The sequence below is a fragment of the Meleagris gallopavo genome, chromosome Z (genome assembly GCF_905368555.1).
Source record: "Meleagris gallopavo chromosome Z, MGAL_WU_HG_1.1, whole genome shotgun sequence".
NCBI classification, from domain to species: Eukaryota; Metazoa; Chordata; class Aves; order Galliformes; family Phasianidae; genus Meleagris; species Meleagris gallopavo.
In genome coordinates this window covers 16042859-16066004 of record NC_139435.1, presented here as the reverse complement: position 1 = coordinate 16066004, position 23146 = coordinate 16042859, and the positions used below count along the sequence as shown (strand labels likewise).

Sequence of the window (23146 nt, the reverse complement as noted above, 5' to 3'; positions counted from 1 at the left end):
TAAGAATATCTCAGAAATGTCAGCTGGTAGACTTTCCTTTACAGTTGTGCTTAAAGGATCAGTAAGAGAAACAACACTGGTATCATCTTCGATGAAGTCAAATTGAGATTGCTGCTAAAAAATATACTGCATACTTAAGCAAATGTTAGCTGCCATTTATCATTAGTTTTGAATTACGCTACAGCTGTGAAGTTGCTAAACATTTAAAATGTTGGGAGCTTGTAATAAACACTCAATTCACTGTGCACATTAGTTATAATCTGGGCAATTTCATTCCTGTAGTTGCTAATTACATTTCTTCTTTTACAGTCAATTAGTATTCTCTATTCCCAAACCTAATTTGGGAGTTTTTGATTACAGTTTTATTAGAAGAAATTGTACCAATAATCAAATTAAACTTACAGCCTGTGTGCTCCAGCAGTTTTGAATGTGCCAAAACTATTAACTATGATAGTTGCTTAATTCAACTGATTGAATGAGCTGTGCTCTTTTCTAAGACAGAGCTATACCAAAGAGACAAATGTAAACAGAGCATTTAAAAAGTAAATAGTTTGCATCTATGTACATATACAAATATGTAAACAGTAAATGCATTTCATGCACAGTTTTAGGATTAAAAAGTCCAGTTTACAGTTAATGGAATACATCTAGATTATTACAGTATCAACTAGAGAAAAACATAGCCACTTTAAATGATTTACTTGCCAACATGTAGAAGTTATGTTTAATACATTCTGACCCTTTGATAGTTATATTTTTTTGCATTTTCCTCTCATGAGTTTCTGTGAACAAGCTTCGAGATATCTGTCTTTGTGCATCAAGAGTAACCCAGTACTGTAGACCTGCAAAGGAAGTTGAGATTAATATTCTCCGTGATTTTACCTTCAGACATTCTTTTTTACACTCTTTTAAAAAAGAGAGCTGTATCCAATTTTTGGAGAAACAAACTAATGTGTGCATAACATTTTTGTAACATATCTCAGAACTTTCCTACTTACTGGATTCAAATATATCTTCCTTTGACTTTAGTCTGGTCTTAAAACAAATTGTGGCATTTATGCATATTGTTTTTCTTTTGTTTATCTGACAGTTTTGCTGTTGGATATTGATACTTTTGGGCATAAACTGCATAGAAACATTTACTTCAGCCACATCACGAGACCTTAACAAAAATAAAACAAACAAACAAAAATGTTAGAGGAAGCATCTTGAAGACAATATCAGCAACTTATTTTTTTTAATTGTTAAGAATGAACATATAAAATTTACAACACTGAACACTGAAATACACACATATTATGGTCTAAATAATTAACTATACACTTATTACCTATTATCAGTAAGCAACATATTAAGGAGAAAATGGTCATAGGGTCTCTCCATAGTCTGTATTTGTTTCAGACTGATGAAAGGAAGTATCTCAAAAAAGCATTTAAGCAACTCTAAAGAGCTGATTACACTTCAAAAGAGACTGAAGACCCAGACTGATTCTTAGGGACAACCTCAGGCAAACAAATTATTACACAAGGGCTAGAGGCTAGTGTGTCATTTTTATGTTTTTGGGTAGATAAACAGGCAAGGGTTTACTATCTTTTTTTCCCACTTTTAACACCCCCATACGCCACTCCCCTGCAAACCTTTGCTTTGGATCTGTTTATTCTTGGCCTCAAGATGGAATATACCAGTTTAGTAAATTCAGGAGAAAATGGTAGAATAGCTTTTTTTCCCCCAGATTTATGATTTGACATGACAGTGAAGAAGCAGGTAAATCCCGTACCCAGAAAATGTAGGGGTGGCAAAAGTTGTATAAAAGGGCTAGGTGGCAGGAAGGAAAAGGCAGGAAGTATGGCCAGCAGGTCCCAGACCCTGGGAAGAGCAGTGTGGGCTGCAAGTTCTTGCTCTTACTTCCTCCCCATAGTCATCTCTTGCTAGACAAGCTCTGCCTTTCCTCTTCCCCATCCTGCATGCACCCTGGGTCACTTAAAACAACAAAAGCTTTGATGCAGCTGCATGGTGACCAGATTGAGGAGCAGGTCAAAGTTAAAAAATGAACAAGGAAAATAAAGGGTGAGAGGAGACTGGGTGACTTTTGTTCCAGCTGGATGAGATTCTCGGCTAGTTCACTGCACGGCTGCACAAACATTTGGGAGGAGAGCAGTGAGCAGTGGGACTGTTCAGCCAGTGCTACTCCTGCCCAAAGAGAAAGCCAAACTTCCATATGAAGAAGTATGCTAGTCACTCACACACTCACACATACTCTCCTATGTAGCAGCAGTATTAAGTGAAATGTGCATGAAAGAATTTTAAGAAAAATTTTGCTTTACCTCACACTTAACGATAGTTATAAGAACTGGCTAAGCACTGCTGACCTGTCTACGGAGCATTTATCACCCTGGACTATACAGCTCACTGAGAATAAGTGCAATTTATGTGGCATCCCTGTTCATCAAAAACATTTCAAGGAAGCTGTGGAAAAGAATTTTTTTATGTTCCCACACATAAACTTGTGAATTCAATCCAGTGCTGACAGAACAATAAATTACAGTAATATAAATAAACAAAAGCTGCTGTAAGCATTGAAGGCCAAATTGGAAGAGTGAAAGATTCTTTTAATACTGTCAAGACTTAGATTAGATATCCACTGCAACAAAATGATGACAAACTTACAGAATGTAGCAGTTCTCCCTAGGACAAATCTTTACTGTCTTAATGTGAATATTGGGTATTCTGTGTACTGTTGTAGAAAAGATCGGTTATGGAAGATTCCAGCTTTTATAAGAACAAAGATCTTAACAGATATAATCCTAGACAAAAGTTGGAAAATACCACCAAAATTGAAGACAGAAAATATTAATCATAAAATGTTATGATACCAAATATAACTTCTGATTTTGTTTTTCATGGGGTAATGTAGATCATAACTTTTAAAGTCTGAAGTTATACTATTATTGTAATTAATACTAATCATTGTATGCTGATACTACAAAGATTTTGATGCATTCTTTTCTGTACTGAAAGTTATCATATTAACTTTGCAGAACATTGGGGGAAGATAATACAACAGGGGAAAAGGCAGAGGAGGAATGGAGTGTAAAACAGTATAATTGAATGTGTTTAAAGAAGATTAAAAGTTTCTGTGATATTCTTCTATGTTAGGTTGCAAAAGTTAGAAGTCAGGAAAACAGAACCAGGAAAATGACTTTGCTAAGGAGTCTTCTGTAAGCTCTGAAATGAAAGAAATTCTCAGAAAATCTGTAGCTTTTAGTTGATTTGTGTTACATTCCAATGTTGTACACATTTTTGCTAAAAGGTGAAATAGCGGAGAAAGCCAGCAAAGATGCAGTCTGGTGACCCAGGGAGCTTTTATAAAGACAAATCAGCAGATGAATGCTAGGAAATCTGGCAGTTTGAGGATGGTAAGCAGGACCTGACAGATAGTTAGAGGGGCAACAGGACAGGGAGCTGGCCTAGGAATTGCCTTACCAGAGAAAGAATTATGAAGTAGCTTTAGCTGTGCTTTAGAAATGAGAGATTAAATATTATATCATTTATTTATATTACTGGTATTTTTCTCTTTTTCCTTCAATGTATGTTGCTTGTTATTCCGTTGTAATTGTGATCTTTTGTCAAACAAACAATTTCACTATTCACCAGATAGTTTTTTTTCTAAATTTCTTTTGTAAGGAGTCAAACTAGAATTTTATTAGTAGGAGGTCAAATGAGTTGGACCATCTTAGTGATGGTCCTTACATTTGAACCTATCCTTCAAATTGCTAATAAAACAGTACACAGTATAAAAGAAAATGCTTTCTCCCAACTCCCTTATTTTACTTTGTTCCACAGGTGGAATCAGTTTCTATTCTGAATATGACCTATGAGGATAGCAATCACCCTAAAACATTCCTATATCCATTAGTATTATCTAGAACATTTCATACTACTTCCAGAGATACATGAAAATATGAAAAGTCACATCCAGTATCAGAGTATGAGATGAAACCAGTACAAAATCAGTATTCTCAAAACAGTCCAAACTGTGGTCCAACCAAGTTATGTAGGTATCACAAGATAAATAAATGTTTGTTTTCTAGCCTGACAGCTGCTGTGAACATCCATACCAGAAGAGGGCAGCCCCACCAAGGCCTCCAATAGTGACATCAATCAGACCATCATCATTTAAATCCATTTCTCCATGCACAGACTGGCCAAAAAATTTCACTTTCTCCCCATCTCCACCAGATGCAATACGCTGTGAAAAGCATTAAGAGATTTATAAAGTGCAGGCTGATGGATTTCTTAGGAACATGCAACACGCATTTGTTCACAGTTAGATGGCTTTTAAACTCTTTAAATCTATTAAATTTTCTTTATAATACTCCTAAAAAGGTTACCATGGTGAGAAATATGCTATAAATATTTAGAATTACAAAATATATACTTTTCTGGCTGCACAGAATATACCAGGAGATTTCTAATAAAAACATGCAAATATATCTTCTAACAATATAGAGTCAAATTTGGTTAAATCAGACTGAATTTAAAAGTACTGAACATTTTAAAAAAGAAATTATCATGACAAGTGAAGTCACAATTTGATTCTATGTTGGAAAGACATGCGGAAATGAGAATTGTCCTACACAGACGTACAGAAGCTGCCAACCTGTAAAATTTTACTTCATACCTGTGTATATTTTTTACTGATTGTGTTGCCACGGCCATGATAAATATAAACAGCTCCTCGATGATCATCCTCTAAGGGAGATCCTATTACAATATCATTATACCCATCAAGGTTGAGGTCCTTCACTGCAGCAATTGCAGTCCCGAAGCGTGCTCCACAGGGTTCATTCTTAAGAACTTTGCAGGTGTCATGTTTTAATGGCGAGCAGCATGTTTGTTTTATAGGTTCAAGACTCATTTGATACTCAAACTTTGTCTGTGAAAGGACAGATTTAGAGTTAGTGGATTTCCACAAACATTTTACCAATGCGGGTTTTAGAAAGCTCCTGTACAGAAGACAAACTGGTTAAATGAAACAATTATATACTATTCATAATGACTGAGTGCACTGTAGAAACTGACTCTGTAACTACAACATTTTTAAGCAGGGAGTGTGAAAGAAAATCTCGCTTCCTCATTTCTGCATCTGCTTATGCTATACATATGCTTATGCTTTAATTATAGTTTTACAAGAAAGCAGAGTTTCATAGAAGTATTTAGATGTTACTGTAAGTAACTTCATTCTCAACACAATGAAAATATTTCTTTCAAAGACAGTCTTTTAATTTGAGAAGTAAGCCAAGCTTCATAGGAATCACAGATGGCAATACTGTTATGTCTTACATAGATTGAATTCTATCCTCAGCACACACAAACTCCACGCCCTCACACACGTACTCTTCTGGCCAACAGTGTCCAGTGTGCATGAATCCTAGACCAAAACCACACATACAGCATGATATATAGCCAATCCTTCCAAGAGATTAGCCCTAGGAATTTAATGATTAGTAAGAAAAAAGCCCTTGCTGCACCTCCTTTGTTTGAAGATGGATAAAAGTAACAACAGGAAAAACAAATTTCAAACACTTGTAATTAGAGGACTCTGAATTCCTGTTTTCTTGCCAGTGTTATTCACCATCAATCTGTTGTTGGCAGCACACATGAAGCAACTGGAAGAGCTATTTGTCAAGTAGATCCAGTCTCTTCAGGCCCTTCTCCTGCCATTGCATTTTAGGAGACCATTATTTCTAGGACTATTGTGATAACTGTTATAACAATATGCAGTAACGTTGGACTAAAGGGAAATGAAGAAAAAAGATATATATAGAAACTGGGAAGGAGGGACTTATCAAATGACTAAAATCATCTGAGGTACTCCTTAATTTAGCTGTGACATGCTAAAAGGTTGCTGAATGTATGGAACTTATATATAAGTTGGGGAGTCTCAAAAACATTGGAACAGACACTTTTAGGATGGATGAGCCCTACTTCTCCCTAGTGCATGACAACAGAAAGAAAATATGATAGAAAAATTAACCTTGTAAATTTCCATCTATATCTTGTTGCAGTTTAGAGAGTAGTGTTTATCTATGCAAAATACTCTACTAAAGTGAAAAACAAAAGTTTGAGAAGTATTCAAAAATAATCAGTAGTACACTCTCTGTTCTTAACATGTTTCTCTGCTTTTCAATATATCATTCTTCCCAGCTCAAATTATCACATTTCATTAACATAAGGATATGAAGACAGAAAGGAACGCAGTCTGTTGGTCAACAAATACAATCCTTACCTTATTCAGAGCATATACATACACTTTCCCTTGTTCTTCTTTTTCAGTTCCCATATATGTAGGAGCTCCAACAAGGAGAAGGTCTGTAAATGAGTCTCTGTTAATGTCAATTGTGGTAATAACACCCCCAAAGTATGAGCCAATCTGCAGGAATATAAAGGTATAAATCAGAGGTAGAGTCAGCAGCATCATGCAACAGTTCTGATTCCAAGATCTATTTTACTGCTGCTTACAACAATACCAAATGTCACCATTACAAAGACATTTTCTTTGTATCTAGAAGACCATTTTGGTCAGTTTGACTTAGAAGCTTGATTTCTGTCCAAATTTGTACTTGCCTCTCAGTAGAGAGAGTTTGAACAGAAGTGTCCTAGGGAAGCTAGTCACAACAGTAATAAATAGAAAGAGGACAACCAATATTTTTAGGCTTGCCAAGGGAAAAAAGTGGGATCACAGAATGATTTGGATTGGAAGAGACCTTAAAGATCACACAGTTCCAACCTCCTGCTGTGGGCAGGAGTGCCACCCACCAGATCAGATTGTCCAGGATGCCATCCAACCTAATTTTGAATGTCTCCTGAATGCAGCTTATTTCAGTGCCTCAGCATCTTCTGACTGAAAAAGCTCCTCCCAATATCTAACTTAAATCTCCTCTCTCTCCTCTCTTTTAGTTTAAAACCATTGTCCTTTGTTCCACCTGTTTCCAAAGTGATATGTTCATAGTCAAGGCACAAGGTGTGGGTTGAATCTAACATTACTCTACAGCTAAGCTAGACACTCTTTGTTTCCTTTACACTCAACATGAAAAGTGGTCCTTTTTACGCTGGATATTGGTCTCAGATGGGCCATATTACTCAAACCTTAAAAACACCTGCTTTTCTTCGTTAACTCTAAAAGTCTCCAAGACTGGTTAGCTGAGATGCAGATGTCAGCTACAGAACACAAAAATCACATAACCTGATTTGTCCTGATCAAAGATTGTACTGCAGCCTAGAGATACTAGAGTCGGCAGGTCTTTCAACTTGCTTAAGCATGACATTATACTACCTTCTCTAATTAAGTAATCACATGTTATTTTTTTCCTGAAGGAACAGCTGCTATTCTATATAATGATAAACTATTCAATATTTCATGCTATACCAACTGATTCTCCCCCACAGAATGTTGCTTATCACATCTGTTTCTTGCCAATAACATCTTTTCCAGGCAGTGGATAAAAAATTGCCAGTCCAGAAATGGCTATAACCACTTTCACATCAGCAAAGGTTTACCCCACATACAGAAGATATCCAAGAGTCTCTGACTCCTTTACTTCCTGCTACATAATAGACCAGAGCATTTACCTAACTTTTGTTTCTGATCTTGTAATCTTTCAGTTATAACTTACAGTTCTATCTGGTTCTTCTGCAATAGAGTTTTCTCATTTGAAATCATTATTTCTATTTGTCGTGCTATATTCATCTGATATGTTCATCAATCATGAATGCATACTTACTTGTTCTCCTTTTAACCTCTGAAGTACTTGCACCTCTCTTCCTTCCATTTTATAAATGATGACTTGACCAGTATGATTATATCGTGGCTGCCCTGCTATGTACAGCACACCTCCAGGCGTCGATGCTGAATTTACAGTATAGCCTATGAAGCAGAAAAGAATTCATGATGCAATACACACAGAATGCATCAGAAATACTTGCTGTGATTCAGATGCTTTCTAAGGCCTGGCTCTACAAACAGATGCTCACTGTTAATTATACTGAAGAACAATACCAGAGTCAAATGAAAGGGCTGAAGGTGTATTTGTCTACAGGCTCAGAGTCATGAGCATCAGTGTCATCAAACTTGTTCACAGGCTGGTAAGTCTAAACTTCAGCAGAATTTTTATAATGTACAGTTTGCTATCCTTGGGGAGAGTAAGAGGATGATGGTACAAATGAAATAGAATCATCATTATAGAATCATAGAATGGTTTGGGTTGAAAAGATCATCTAGTTTCAACCCCCGTGCTATGTGCAGGGTTGTCAACCACCAGACCAGGCTGCCCAGAGTCACATTCAGCCTGGCCTTGAATGCCTCCAGGGATGGGGCATCCACAACCTCCTTGGGCAACCTGTTTCAGTGTGTCACCACCCTCTGAGTGAAAAACGTCCTCCTAATATCTAACCTAAATCTCCCATGTATTAGTTTAAAACCATTCCCCCTTGTCTTATTGCTATCTACCCATGTAAACAGTTCATATGCTCCATATGCTGTTCATATGCTCTCTTCAAATACTGGTAGACCACAATGAGGTCTCCCCAGAGCCTTCTCTTCTCCAAGCTAAATAAGCCCAGTTCCCTCAGCCTTTCTTCACAGGAGAGATTCTCCAGCCCTTTGATCATCCCTGTAGCCCTCCTCTGGACCCATTCCATGAGCTCTGTATCTTTCCTGTGCTGGGTACCCCAGGCCTGGATGGGGATTTAGTCCATTTTTCTAGCAAAGAAACATGGGGCCTCACAAGAGCTGAGCAGAGGGGGACAATCACCTCCCTCTCCCTGCTGGCCACCCCTTTTTAAATGCAGCCCAGGATATAACTGGCCTTCTGGGCTGCAAGTGCACACTGCTGGCTCAAGTCCAGCTTCTCATCCACCAGGACCCCCAAGTCCATCTCTGCAGGGCTGCTCTCAAGGAGTTCTTCCTTCAGCCTGTATAAATACCTGGACTGCCCCAGCCCAAGTACAGCACCCTGCACTTGGCCTTGTTGAACCTCATTAGGTTCACATGGGCCCACTTCTCCAGCCTGTCCAGGTCCTTCTGGATGGCTTCCCTTTCCTCCAGTGTATGAACCACATCACTCAGCTTGGTGTCATCTGCAAACCTGCTGAGGGTGCACTCAATGCCATCGTCTGTGTCATTCATAAAGATGTTGAAGACTGACCATTGATAGACACTGCTTGCGACAGGCCTCTACCCAGACACAGAACCACTGATCACAATAGCTGGTTGAAAAGAACAGTTGTCATTGGCTGTCAAAATGATAGTGTCCTGGTCTGACACTGGTCAAAATGTTCTGGGAGCATTTGAATCCATCTGTCTTTAGTATTTGTGACAGTTTAACAATTTGATTGAAGACTAATAATATTTGTAGATAATAAAAATTGTAGTAAAATTACAAGTATTCTGGTGAATAGGTCTGAAATGGAGGTATTAAAAAAAGTTAATGGAAGTCTGTAAATAAGGAAAAAATGTGCTTAAGGGAAAAGATTAAATGATTCTTTTGGTGACTTTTCATTAGTGAAGATGTGGATGAAATGAGAGAAGGTATGAGAGAGCCAGGAGGTATAGGAAGAAGAACCCAGCAGAGTGCACAGGCAATGGAGATGCCTTTTGGTAGAAATGCCTAAAAGAAAAACAATAGCTTGTCAATATATAGTACATTATTATAAGAGGATGGTTTTAAGCTCTTGATATTGTACACCAAGTGATAGAAAACAGCTTAATTTTAAGCAAAGAAGATTTAGATGGAAATTATATAAAGCTTTTTATGAAGGCAGAGAAAAGCTTGAGAAGAGTGCAAGGGGAATCTTTGAGATCTCTGAACACATTAGAGACCTTTATTGGAGAAAAGTCCAGATGTAATTAGGGTTACAAGTGTTCAGATTAACTTTTTGGTTGATTGCTTCTTAAAGAATAAAAAAAATCATACACTAGACATGTCTATAAATTATAAAACTTGCCAGACTCTTAGAGTGTAAGATAATAGAGAATATTTGTAAGCGAGACTTGTGAGAGCTTTTATTAAAAATGTTACAATATGGGCTAATTTTCTTACCTAGATAGGCTGCAAGGGGTTCAATTTTTTCTGAATGTCTGTCACGAAAAGTGTCATTACTTGGTATTGAAATACCACTGTCCTTCACCATGACCACTGTGCCATTCCAGTCATATGCACCAACTGCTCCAAGCATAACCCAATCCTTGTGTAGAGAAAAACAAAAAGCCAATTCTCTATGTGAGCCTTTTTTCATCACAGTGCTTAGCTGGACAATACTTTCTGTATGCGCATCAGATTTAGTCCTGCTTTTCTTAAAATACATGGCCACCAAATTAGAGGATGTCTCACACTCTTTGATAAAAACACAAACAATTTAAAAAAACATTGACCATTCAGGAAAAGCGACAGATTGACATATATCTTCTTCAAGTTTAGCCACAAGATAGAAAGATGAAAGAAATTTAGCAAAGCTAGTCAGAAAGTACATCTAAATGCAGTCCAAAGATGAACTTTTAGAAAGATGAAATTTTCTCTGCTCTGCTGAACTTGTACTTAAAAAGCACCTTTTATCAAGAATAAATGCTTTGCCAGAAGGTAGGAATGCTATCTTTTGATAAAAGAGACATCAGATACCCTGAGTACTTCACACAAAAGAACTGAGGACCCACTACTGAAGTCAAGCTCTGATGACAGCAGTTCAGTTTTATGGAACTTCAAACATTCACTCTACCTAATAGACATCCTTAGAAATCTTCTCAAGGTTCTCTATAAGGATACTACCTGTATGTAAGGTGAAATACAGCATTTGAAGGATAATGTACAATCTCATAGCACACAGTGAAAATGGACACAGAGACTTCTGCAATGAAGTATTTATGTTAAATCCTGATGAAGGTCTGTTATTCTTTGTTTTACCAGTGATATACTGAGTTGCAAACAAAGCTGTATAGAAGGTTTTCCTATGGACGTCACTTTGACTCAAAGTCTGCTCAGTTAAATTATTTTCCTTTTGTGCTCTTTTCAACTCTCACTACTTTTTCACATCTTTAAAGTGTAACCCTTTTCAGTTTCTTTGATCTCATGCTAAATTTCCATTTAATTTGTGTACATCAAGCATAGGAATTTTCTGATTTTCAAAAATAAATAACATTTGCAGGAAGTGATTTCTTCTACTAACAAATATTCCCAGGGATTTTGACATCCCGTTTCGTAAGTATTTATCCCCTGAGAATTGAGGTATTCAATATATTAATAGAGCTAACAATGTACTGTGTTACTGATAATTCAGACCATATCTATTACAGAAATAGTCATTACATATGTATCTTCTGTTTAAAGTTCATCAAAACAATATAATAACAATTTGTATATTAATATTTATAGAGAACAGTTTTACAGTTAATATATAATATATTATAGAATATTTCCCCGGTAGAAAAATACTATGGGAGCATCACATTTAGAATTAGTGTGAATAAGACACTTATTTTCTCCCATTGTTTAAAATCCTTCTTCATGCACATTTTACAGAATACTGGGTTAAAGGAAACGTGGAAATATCCAACAGCAAATAAGTAGCAGAGCTGCAGTAGGAATTCTGAATGCTCATTCAAAACTTGTGACATTACCAACAAAAATCTACTTTGTAAACTAACTTCTCTTTTCAGACAGCTTGTTTACCTGGGAGTAGTGAGCACTGAAACCAGCCTGTGACATTTCCATTTCAAATGACGCTGCTTGCTGATCTGTTGTTGCTGTTAAACAAAAAAAGATACGTAATGAAAATGTTCGCATGATAGTAAAGGATAACATAATTAACAAGACTATTTTGTGAATATAACTTGCAACAGATTTTCACAGTAAATACAGAAATTAAGATTTGTGTTAAATGCTACCATTAAGTGAAAGAAACCATTTCCATTTTAAGATCGTGTCTCAGAACTTGTCCAAGTAATACTTCTGGGCTGAGATTTGACCTCAGGCTGATGTTAAATATGTTTGGAATGTTTGATTAATATGGTTAAGCCATTTTCCACTTGAGCTAAGCGAACAATAAAACACATCCATGTAACCCCAGCCTCGTATTCAAGCAACTAAAAATTTGTAGGCAGCTAGTAGAACTTTAAATGAAAAACATTTGATGTTTGTATGAACCTTTGTTAAAAACAAGTTAGGAAAATCTCAACATTCCAAGATTCATAAGTGAAGGGAAGGGCTTGGGAACAATAATTCTTCCCAGAAATTCAAATGAAAATGTTTCTATTTCTCTTAAGTGACTGAATAAAAAAAGGTATCATGTGATTTAGTAGTATTGTCGATATCTTTTCAGATAGTCACATGCCGCATACTAAACTGGCAGGCCTTCAGCAGAGTGCTTTGCTCTCAGGTACATGAGCATCACAAGTAAGGTGACTATATTCTGCATATTGATTCCTTCTTGAGAGCATGACATGGTAACAGGCATCAGAAAGGAACTATGATCTGTGTTCTGAGCCTTGTCCAAGAAGAACTGATAGTTTGCTACCAATTGAGCACTGAGGCAAACCTCAAACAGAGTGAATGAGACTGAGGCATAGAAAGATATGGCTGCACAAATTTCAGGCATCAGGACTACTAAATAAAACTGAACTTCTGCTACTCAGCAGCTAAACCACAAAGACTGCTCACTCGTGTATGTCTTTGCTAATTGCTGGGATTTATGACTAGCTATAGTAAGCAGACATGATCTCAAACACAAAATGTTCAACATACAAAAATGGGCCAGTGTGTTTCACAAGATGTAGCTGCTTTGCTAAGTCTGAGAAAAATTTGGTTCTTTTTGAGTATAAAGATTTTAAGTTGCCCATTTGCTGATAAACAATATTTTTCAGTGACAGCATTAATCATGCAACAAAGGATGCTTGTTAATGAGCTGAGAAAGACATGACTCTCACAGCTTCAGGAAGAAGACAATGCTAGTACTGTAAGTATATGTACTTCTGAATTCTGCTTAGATAATGGCCTCACTCTAACTTTCCACTGAGTTTCAAACTGCCAAGCATTAATAAAGGATGTTTTGTGAAAAAACATTTGTGCCTGCCTACAGATTGGATAAAACATAAAAATGCCGTTAAAATGAGAAGTACATGCCATGAGATACAGAGGCATGTGAAAAAGATTATGTGTAAACATCCACTGGCTGTCAAGTGTGATTTTTTTGTTAGATTTCATTACTCAGCTCTCTCCGAATTTTCCTTTGCAGTATTTTTAAAGACAAAGAAAACAAAACAAAAACAAGAAATCTACAAGAGGAAAAAATGAATCTAGTTTCCTCTGACCTCCACAATACATACAGAAATTAATTCAGCTACATTGTATAGGGTTAACACAATGAACACATCCAACGAACTACTCTGTCCCAAGAAAGCTGTGAGGGACAGAATTAATCTGCTTTTCTTCCCATTCACCACAATATATCCATGGACATGCAAACCTAGAATAGTTGCTGAAATGCTTTGGGTGGAGCAGGAAACCATGCCTAAACAACCATCAAAAATAGGCTTATAGCATCTTCTAGCTCCAGTCTTACAAACTCATTGAAACTCTTAATGACTGAATCTCATCACATTTTGGTATAAAGCTAAGATCTCATCTTAGTTTCCACTCTAGTTTGCCTTGCAGACAGAGGAAGCAATGTCTGAGATTTCTGCAGGTACAGGAGGGAGTATAAATTGTTTTCTGAAGTTCTAGTGAAGATTTGGAAATCAAAGAGGCTTTTGGGTATGAAGTTATCTAAAACTCATACAGGCTGAAAGAATTCAATTTTTAACCTTTTTTCTTGATGTTTGGATAAGTATATTTTTTCTAATACAGCCAAGTCTATCTGAAACGAAATTTGAAAATACGGCAAAAATATATCAAAGCACAAAAATACTAATAGTTCATAAGTTTCTGAATGCAAAGTTGTAATATTCAAGAAGCAGATATTTGTCTATTTCTGCATATTTTGCAGAAAATTAAAACTGAATTCAAGGAGTACTGCAGAACTTGCTGATACTTAGAAGAGGTATGCTGAAATATGCTGAAAATATCATTACTAAAGGAGATCTATTTATTATACAAACAGATAACATTTCTATTATTTAATCACATTGTTAGATTCCTCTTCATCTACATAACTGCAATTGTACCATTAGAGCACAAAACTTGTTTAAATGTTTTGTCTTTACCAATTTACTAATTTAATTTACTAATTAATAATGCCAGTGGCAGGGCTAGAGCCTGCTAAAGAAAGCATTCTTAACAGAAAGTTGAGGCCAGCACAATTTACTCTGCTATTTGTATAGGCTGGGGTTCCATGTGGTAGCTAGGCACTACCTGATGACTATAGACTGCTGAAAGGGATAAGGTGAAGTGTAACAAAATTACACCGTCTCTTCTGGGTACATCTGGTAGTTCAGTGGGTTGTACTATACGGTGAATCTTTGAATCTGAGTACTGAAAGCGTACCGATGTCCAGAAACTCAGTGTTCCTGTGTCTTATATCCTCTGTCCTGCCATGGACCAATAAAGCAGTTTATAACATTTTCATTAAAATTACATTATATATAATAGGGATGATTAACAGATTTCATTCTAATAATAAAAGACAATGATTTTTCTCATGTCTCAAAAACTCATGGCTAAGTTTTCAACTTCTCTTTGAATAACTGTTTTGCAACTGAAAGTGTATTCTTCCTATAAAACATAAACTTAACAAAAGAGCTTCTATCCCCTGAACTTTAAAGTACTGAGTAAGCTTCAGTAAGCTAAACTTAGGTCTTCAGAGAGTTAAATTAGTCTCAAGTAAATTTGTTTTATAAGTGAGGAAATAAAATCCTTCAGAAAGGGAAAAAATAAGAATATACAAAATGGAAAAAAAAATATTTAGTAGCAATCAACTGAGGACAAAAACATTTAACTCACATTAAATGATACACTACAAACATACCTAAATGTCTAAGAAACATTAACTCAAATTTAAAGACCTTTAAAATAATCTCTCATATTTGTATTATTATTATTATTTTTACATTCAACTCAACGTTATCTTTTGTTCCAGCTATAAACTACACAATTCTAGCTACTTGGAAAGCTGAAATGTTGAAAAAAATAAGCCCAAACAGATGGATGTTGTCTTTGTATGACACTAAGCCCTTCAGAGTTGGTCACTGTAATTTATAACTAATAAACTGCAGTCTTCAATTACCAGCACTGTACTTGAAACAGAGTTGGATGATGTTGCCTAATTTGGATGGAGAATGTGAGGAGACATGAGGAGATAACTTTTCTCTGCTAAAATCTGACAATCACAAACATTTCCAAAGGAAAAAATATATCTTGCCAACTCTATATACAAAATTCACATTAACTTGTACAGCAAACTAATATATTGTAGTTAATAACTAACCATAAAGAGTATTTAAAGGTAAAGGCAGACAAACACATGATCATGGGGCAGTCTAGGACACACTCTTGCAACACTCTTTTACATAAGAGAAGGCGAGTTCAAGTTCACCCAGGGGTAAAATGGTAGTGGTTACTATAGTGACCCTTCTTACTCTTCTAGGCTACTGTCTCCATCTACTCAAATCCATCTGAACATAATTCAAATTATTATCTATGTTTTTGATGTGTACTGTAAAATATCTTTATGATCAGCTGAAAAAATACTTGCATAACACATTTTATGCAGCATAACACACTGAAAAGGAAGATAAAAGCAAGTGGTCTTGTGTTTGCCTCAGCACTAATGCAGGCATAAAGTAAAATTTTAAATAATGTCCTACCTTCAAGGGCAAATATTCTCTCTCCAAGTGCTTCAACAATAGTTACAAGAGCCAATTCATCTGAGACATTGAAGAAATGCTTTTCAGTAGGCTTACTGGCAATTGATTTTATTTCCTCTACAAATTTCTCAGTACTTAAATTTCCTCTGCTGTAGCTGCCAAGAATCTAAAGAGAATTAAAAAAAAGAGAATCAAGGAAGGTTGTCAGAAAATATTGGAAAATCATATCTAACCTTCATTGTTCTATTAAAACCTCCCTCAGATTTATAGCCTTCATTGAATAAAAGCCATTGTTTTGTAACTAGAACAGAACTGTGAGAGCTCACTTTTTTCTTTTTTTCTGCAAGCACCAATAACAGCAAGCAAAGCAACCGCATGGTGTAATATACATTATCCTCAACTGCTGCTTTCATCCTTTCATCACAAAATTTTCATGATTTGTTGACATAGACCTTAATTTAGAAAACAACAAGCGAAAAAAAAACACCCTGTCCCAGACAGAATATATAATTGTACTGCCTTCTAAATATGTACCACCAGTTCTTCTCTCAACACAATATATGAACAATTAAGGACATACTTATTTAGGAACAGGATTGTTAGTTTTTGTAATGTATAACTTTGTCCTGTAAACACATCATGACATTGCATTCAGTATGATGGTACAAGACTTCAGATTCGGCTAATAGTTTCAAAATTGCTGCTGTAAAAATTCAGGATGCCTTGAAAAAAAAAGACTAATTTTTCCAATTCCCTGACCAATGCTTATTTTTTCTGGGGGGGAAAAAAAAATAAATCTGTGCACTTTCTTGCTTTGAGAGGGAAACCCCAAACACATTTCAATGTTCTAGCATTCCTGGACACTGAAGCAATTCAAATTTGGTTTTAGACAGGGATTTTAGCTAAAAATTACTGCATAATCAGCATGGACATTTTTCTTCAGTGCTCTCTAGCTTTATAAATGCAACTATTGAAAATGCCACCCGTATGTAACTGATCTTCAGTTCTATGATTTTATTTAATTTAAAGACAATTAATTTCTTAAAAATGTTTGATTCCCTATTATGTCATTGTATGGATACTCATGCAAGTAAAGTAAGCTTTTCGTCATCTGGTAACAGTGCCTCCAAGGGTCATTTTTTAAGGTATGAAGGGGAAATAAAAGATCTATACTTCATCAGTTTTTGGTGGTCGAGATTATTTGGTTCTGTTCTCAGAACCAGAGAGTATTAATAAGACAGGTTGTTCTTACTAGGAAAAAAAAAAAGAGAGAGAGACAGGAATAGAGACGACCCAATGTATCTTAAAAGTTAATGAGAAAAAAAACAATGATTCCAGCATAGAATATACAAATATAGCAGAGGTTACACCAAATCTATCATTAATTGTTCCGTAACACTCTGTATGAGTTAGCTTCCATCATATTCAACCTCTCATTCAGCTACTGAGATTGCTCAACATGAAAATGACAACTTCAGTATCCCAGCATACAGTGCATCCATAACACACCTTTGCTCTTATTGTTTGTTTCTAAGTGGATAACATGTCTATACAAATGTTCAGAAGATTTGAACTAATCTGCTTTGTTCAATATTCCTTTTAAGAAAAAAGATTATATTTTATACTGCCCTTTAAACTCTTTCTCTCTTTTATCTTCACAGAAAAACCAAGACAAAACAAATGAAGAACAAAAAAACAAAAAACAAAACAAGAAACCCCCCCCCAAAAAAACAACAAAAAAACCCTCCCCACACACAATAACAACCCAAACTAAACCCCTTCAGATAATTTTTTCTTACATGTTTTAAGATCAGAAAACAAAGCTAAATTTTTTATTTTATTTATTTATTTTTTTTGGTAAATCTCTGAAATGATTATATTTCCATCAAGATTCTGTGACATAAACATTTTAGACGGACATTTGAAAGGTGAAACATTTTTCAGACTCCTACTTTTATTCCCATTACTTTTCACTTACAGCAATTGCAAATCTCTGGATGTTTTCATCCTCACACTTATCAATCACTTCTTGTAATCTGTAGTTGTCATGTGATTCCCCATCAGTCACAATAACCATTACTTTTTGTACTCCTCTTCGTGCACCATGAGCCTCAGTAAATGCCTCTTCCCTAAAGGAAGTATAAAGGAAAAGAGAAATAAAAATTAACAAGGAACAAATACAAACAAGACCAATTGGAATTTAGATGACAGTTTACAGTCAGAGTTTCACAAGGATTCTTTCAACTGTGACAGAAGCCCAAGCACAATGTTGGATGGTGAATAATTATTTTCCTAACCAAATAAACTGTCATCTTAAAAACAGTCTTGGCAGCTTAAAAAATAAAACTCAATGTCAATCAAAACCCCTCCCCCAGAATCCACATCTGAAAAAAAAAAAATCTATTTCCATACTAAAGCAGCATTTTCAGTGGCCAGAAGTATTTCTTCAGTTACCAGCAAAACAGGATGTTGTAGACGTGGCAGAAGTAGGCTCCCAGTGAGTGATGGCAGGCGTGGGTGACTCAATGAATACCGCAGATGGGGAAAGGAACACTAAGAGGGTGTTCATGCAGGCTGGGCATGACATGGTTCTGTATGGAACCATAAAAGTAAACGGTGGATTAGGATTCTAGAGAAGATGGAAGCAAGGCTTCCTCTTTTTAGAAAAGTATCACCAAACTTAAAGACTGCCCACACAAATAAAAGCTAAAATTCATCTCAGATGACAACCAAAAATGGAAGTTAGGAGGGACTGCAAGAGCTAAGGAAACTTTGTAGATGCTTCCTGTACATACAAGCCTGTGATGGTTTGTGGTGCACAGGGACTTCCTGAACCACAGTTTCTCAGTATTTGCTAATTGATTCTGCATGAACTTGCTTGGGCTCCATTGAATCCTTACTTGTAACTAAGTATTCCTCTAATATTACTTGTGAAAAAGTAACTATGTTGTTGAGCTTAAGACATAGCATCAACAAATCATGAACTTAAATAGCTAATCAGTAAGATGTTGCAGATTTAAACTAGAAGAATATTTGGGAAGGGAGACATGCTATGTCATGGGATAAGTTAAACTGTCATGCTAGAAATAGGAGAAAAGGGAAAAAATATGAAAGGTTTAGCAATGCAGATTGTTGTTATACTTGTGTGTATGAATACAGTTCATTCTTGGGTAATCTTTTGTGCTAAAGCCACCTCAGATTCTGATCAGACAGCATGTGCAGAACAATCAGCATCAGGCCTAGCCAGCATGAAATCATATCAAACAGGTCCTGCTTCACCAAACCGATCTCTTTCTATCACCAGGTGACCCAGCTAGGAGGTTAAAGGAGATCCAGAGGAGGATCACAAGGATGATCACAGGGCAGGAGCACCTGAAACAGGCTGAGGCAGTTGGAATTCTTCAGTCTTGAGAACAGGCTCCAGGACACCTCACTGCAGTCGTTCATTGCTTAAAGGGAGTCTACAGGGTAGACTGGGAGGGACTTTTTTTTTTTTTTTTTTTTAAATCAGGGAGTGTAGTAGTAGGACAAGGTAGAATAGTTTTAAACCAAAACAGGACAAATTTTGATTAAATCTAAGGATTAATTCTTCACTGTGAGAATGGTGAAGTGCTGGATGGAACGGGCTGCCCAGAGAAGCCTGGATGCCTCAACAATGGAAGTGTTCAAGGCCAGGCTGAATGGAGCTTTGGGCAACCTGACCTAGAAAAAGGCATTCCTGACCAAGGCAGGGATGTTGGAATTAGATTTCTTTAAAGAACTCTCTAACCCAAACCATTCTAAGATTCTACAAGTTTTTATTTCCCCTCTGCTCTAGAAGATTTAAAGATTTCCGACATAAAATTTCTAGACTTGCTGACAAATGTGGACTTAAATCCCACAATAATATTAACCTCAGAAGAAAGAAATTAATACTAAAATTTCTATTTTTTCCCATTTTCTCTGAAAAACTTAATTTCATCTATCCCTCTGCATACACAGTTCCTACCTAACCTATACCCAAGTCCTTCAATTGCCTTTGCTTAGGACTACAAATTTATTCCACGTGTTTTCTCTTTCCCATTTCCTTCATTCAAGAAACAGCTGTCTTTTCAGGGTGCCACATGTAACTGTCATGGAGGTTGGACAGCTTTTTTATCCAGCCTCACCTTAAATCTCATTTATCTAGCTAAATGAAGTCACCCACATCCTATTTTTGATATCTTTTAAACTTGTTCCTGTCATATTCAATTATTTTGTGAAAATATTTTGTGAATTTACCTTGCTGTATCTATTCCAAGGGCTGTCATAGTTTGTGTGCCACCCCTCTGACGTATTCTCAGGGCTGCAGCCATCACTTCTTCTGTTGTTGAGTAGGTATTCAGGTAAAATTCATGGACTACAGTCTGCCCATACTGGACAATTCCAACCTGAAACACACCACTTATACTAAAAATCAACCATCATTAAAGAAAGTAGCTACATCTCTTGCAGTGAGGTAAATGCTCATCTGTACCTACAGCCAGGAGAAAAAAATTACATATACTCCATGTCTTTCCCCAAATATGAAGCACCTATAAGCATTTGAGAAATAGAAACTGGAAAACAGTTAATGTCAATGAAATCAAGTTTCTAAGTTGTTTCTTTATTACAAATAGGAACAAAGTAAAATGCAAGCTCAACTCCTTGTTCTTCCTGACACAGGGTCATTTGAAATGCAGATCCGTTCACTTTTAGGACAAGGCACTCAATGCCCTAACAAGCAGTCACAAGTTTTCAGAGGGATTTCTTTAAAGAATACGAGGCTGTACTTCACATATAACTCCTAATTCTGTCCAAACAAAGCTCTATAAATCAACAGACTATTTACTCTACACACAGCCTAGAAACAAAGCTCTGTTGATAAATTTAGGTCATTGGGGTTGAGAGAAAGACCTAAGCAACCGTATCTTTATGAAGACAAAAGAGCATAACCATTAGCACAAGAGGAGGTAAGAGCAGGTAATATCCCTGACAAGTGCCAGAGGAAAGAATACAAAATGGCAGCTCCTGGAATAAGGGAGTGATGAAAAGACTCAAAAAAACGCAACCACCTTGGACTGAAAACAAACACAAATGCTTGAGGGAACCTGCTGCAAAAACAAAATGTAAAATGAAAAGAAGATAAGCAATATCCTTAAATACTAATTAATTTCCCTCATTCATTTCTGTCACTTTTAATGTTTTGGCAGGTACTTGACAGCTTTTACTGGGAAGAATATACACAGTGTTCCATTAGCATATTTCAATTTTATGTTACATATGGCAATTTATAGGTATTATTTAGGATAATGCAGTATTACATGGCACATTTATGTCTCACTCATTTATTTTTAAAACCACTCTAGCATGTAGATACTAAGCATCACATTATTTTAGAGGTGGCTTAGTATGTCCTTTGCAATTGCTTTGTAAGTGTTTTCTGAGGTACTTTCATAGCCTCTCAGACCATGCACAATGTTTGATTGCTGGCATTCATTGCTTATATTTAAACAAAAAGGAGACTTGTAGTAGAAGAATAGATTTTGTCAAATATTTGGTACTAGATATTGATATCATGAACATTATGAAACGCTATCTACATAAAATTACTGAAGTGTAATGCAAAATCTATCCAGTCTCGGTAATTTTAGCATTTTCTCTCTAAGGCAACTTTTTGTGGCATCTATCTGTGAAAGTGACACTGAGACAACATGCTGTAATTGTTTCTGTTCTGTAGATAATACTACATTCATGACTGAGTTTCTTTTTTTTTTTTTTTTGTTTTTGTCATAGCAGTCAACAAACTACTTCTAATAATTATTTTATTTTGCTAAAGATTATTAGCAGGTTATTAGTCTCCTTCATGTAACCTAATCTGAAAAGGATGCTGCTGATCATTTAAAAAGATACCTATTGAATGATGAAAAGCAACAGGTTTTCATCATGCTTGGCCTCTTGGATCAGAACAAATATTTCAGGACCATGCACAAGAAACACAGCAAGAGACTTCTGTTTGTCAGTGAGACTGCTTCTATGGATTCAGACTCCTTCACTGAGGATTTTATTGACATCAAGGGTTAAATTGACCACTGACTTCTGCCAAGATCAGGATAATAAGTATTTGCCCATCTTTTACTGTGCTAGAGACTCATGCTGATGTTGTCTTTTTCCTAAAAAAGACACTGACTTGTCTCATTTCCTAGTTGAGAGGAAGCACTGTACATGATCACAGCAAGTAAACATTTTGAGCATTTCCTTCTCAGGAAGTGAATAGGAAGAACATCTGAGTCTGGAGAACTGTGTTACATTGCATAGCTTGTAAATCAGGAAGGAAAAGGGGCATGTGGTTATCTTGTGGGATACAATTGTTCTGTGAGACCCTTCCTTAGCAGTAGCGTTGAAAACACTAGTTATCACGTTCTACGTCTTTCATGGCATTACTGTTGAGCCACACCTCACAGAAGGTAACATAACTTCTCAGAATCGACAAAACAGTTCTAGGCTGCATGTCCTGGTCTCCTGCAGGATCATAAATTAAAGTTCAAGTTTCAAAATTAGAATTTTATTGTATGAGATAGTGATGAAGGTTCAAATCTAATAGAAAACCATTGATGAAATACCAATGCAGTGCAAACATCCCATTATGTGATAATAAACGTCTTCAAACTGCGTAGCTTCAGCAATCTAATTTAAATGAACTAATTATTTTAAATCTGGAAAATGCAGTAGTATTATGCTGATGAACATGAATTCTGCTCCACTTCAGAAAAAACTACATTTTTCCCAACATTATTGACCACAATCTACTGAACATCTTTTTAATTCCAAGTCTAAGTTCCGTAACCTAGCATACCATAGATCTATATTATACAAGAGAATAATTCTTTAATTGTCTCCAGTACCTATGAAAAAGGTGTTGCAAGAAAGAACAGGCAAGTGAAAAGACTGTTCTACTTTGGGACAAAACATTCTAAATTACAATAACTTCCTGTTGTTCCTTCTGTTAGTGAAAGCAGCCTCTTTTTTGGAGAGCATACTTTGGCTTTCCTAATCAATTACTAAACCATGTTGTACATGGAAATTACGTGATGGGATTCACATCAGAGGGATGTGGGAAGTACAGCCAAATCCAGCTACGATTTGTTTCCTCTACCATGCTCAAAAGGAGTCAGACACAAATTACCTTCAAGCCACTGAAGGTATCTTTCTCCATTCAATTTTTATTTTTTTTGATGCTTCTTTAAAACACTTCTGTTCTTCTGGATATAAGATATGACACAATATGATTTATTTGTC

At 36.1% G+C, this 23146-nt stretch overlaps 1 protein-coding gene across 1 annotated transcript in view; it reads right to left on the bottom strand.

The window, feature by feature from the left end:
• Positions 1–23146, bottom strand: part of ITGA1 (integrin subunit alpha 1) — a 75588-nt gene that overhangs the window by 18553 nt on the left and 33889 nt on the right. Inside the window, exons 7-17 of the mRNA XM_085212684.1 lie at positions 20111–20259; positions 17829–17979; positions 15851–16016; positions 11724–11797; positions 10101–10245; positions 7785–7927; positions 6290–6433; positions 4682–4936; positions 4119–4249; positions 999–1162; positions 706–842 (exon numbers count right to left, since the gene is read on the bottom strand). Of these exons, the coding sequence (XP_085068810.1) occupies positions 706–842; positions 999–1162; positions 4119–4249; positions 4682–4936; positions 6290–6433; positions 7785–7927; positions 10101–10245; positions 11724–11797; positions 15851–16016; positions 17829–17979; positions 20111–20259 (1659 nt within the window). The remainder of the gene's footprint in view (positions 1–705; positions 843–998; positions 1163–4118; positions 4250–4681; positions 4937–6289; positions 6434–7784; positions 7928–10100; positions 10246–11723; positions 11798–15850; positions 16017–17828; positions 17980–20110; positions 20260–23146) is intronic.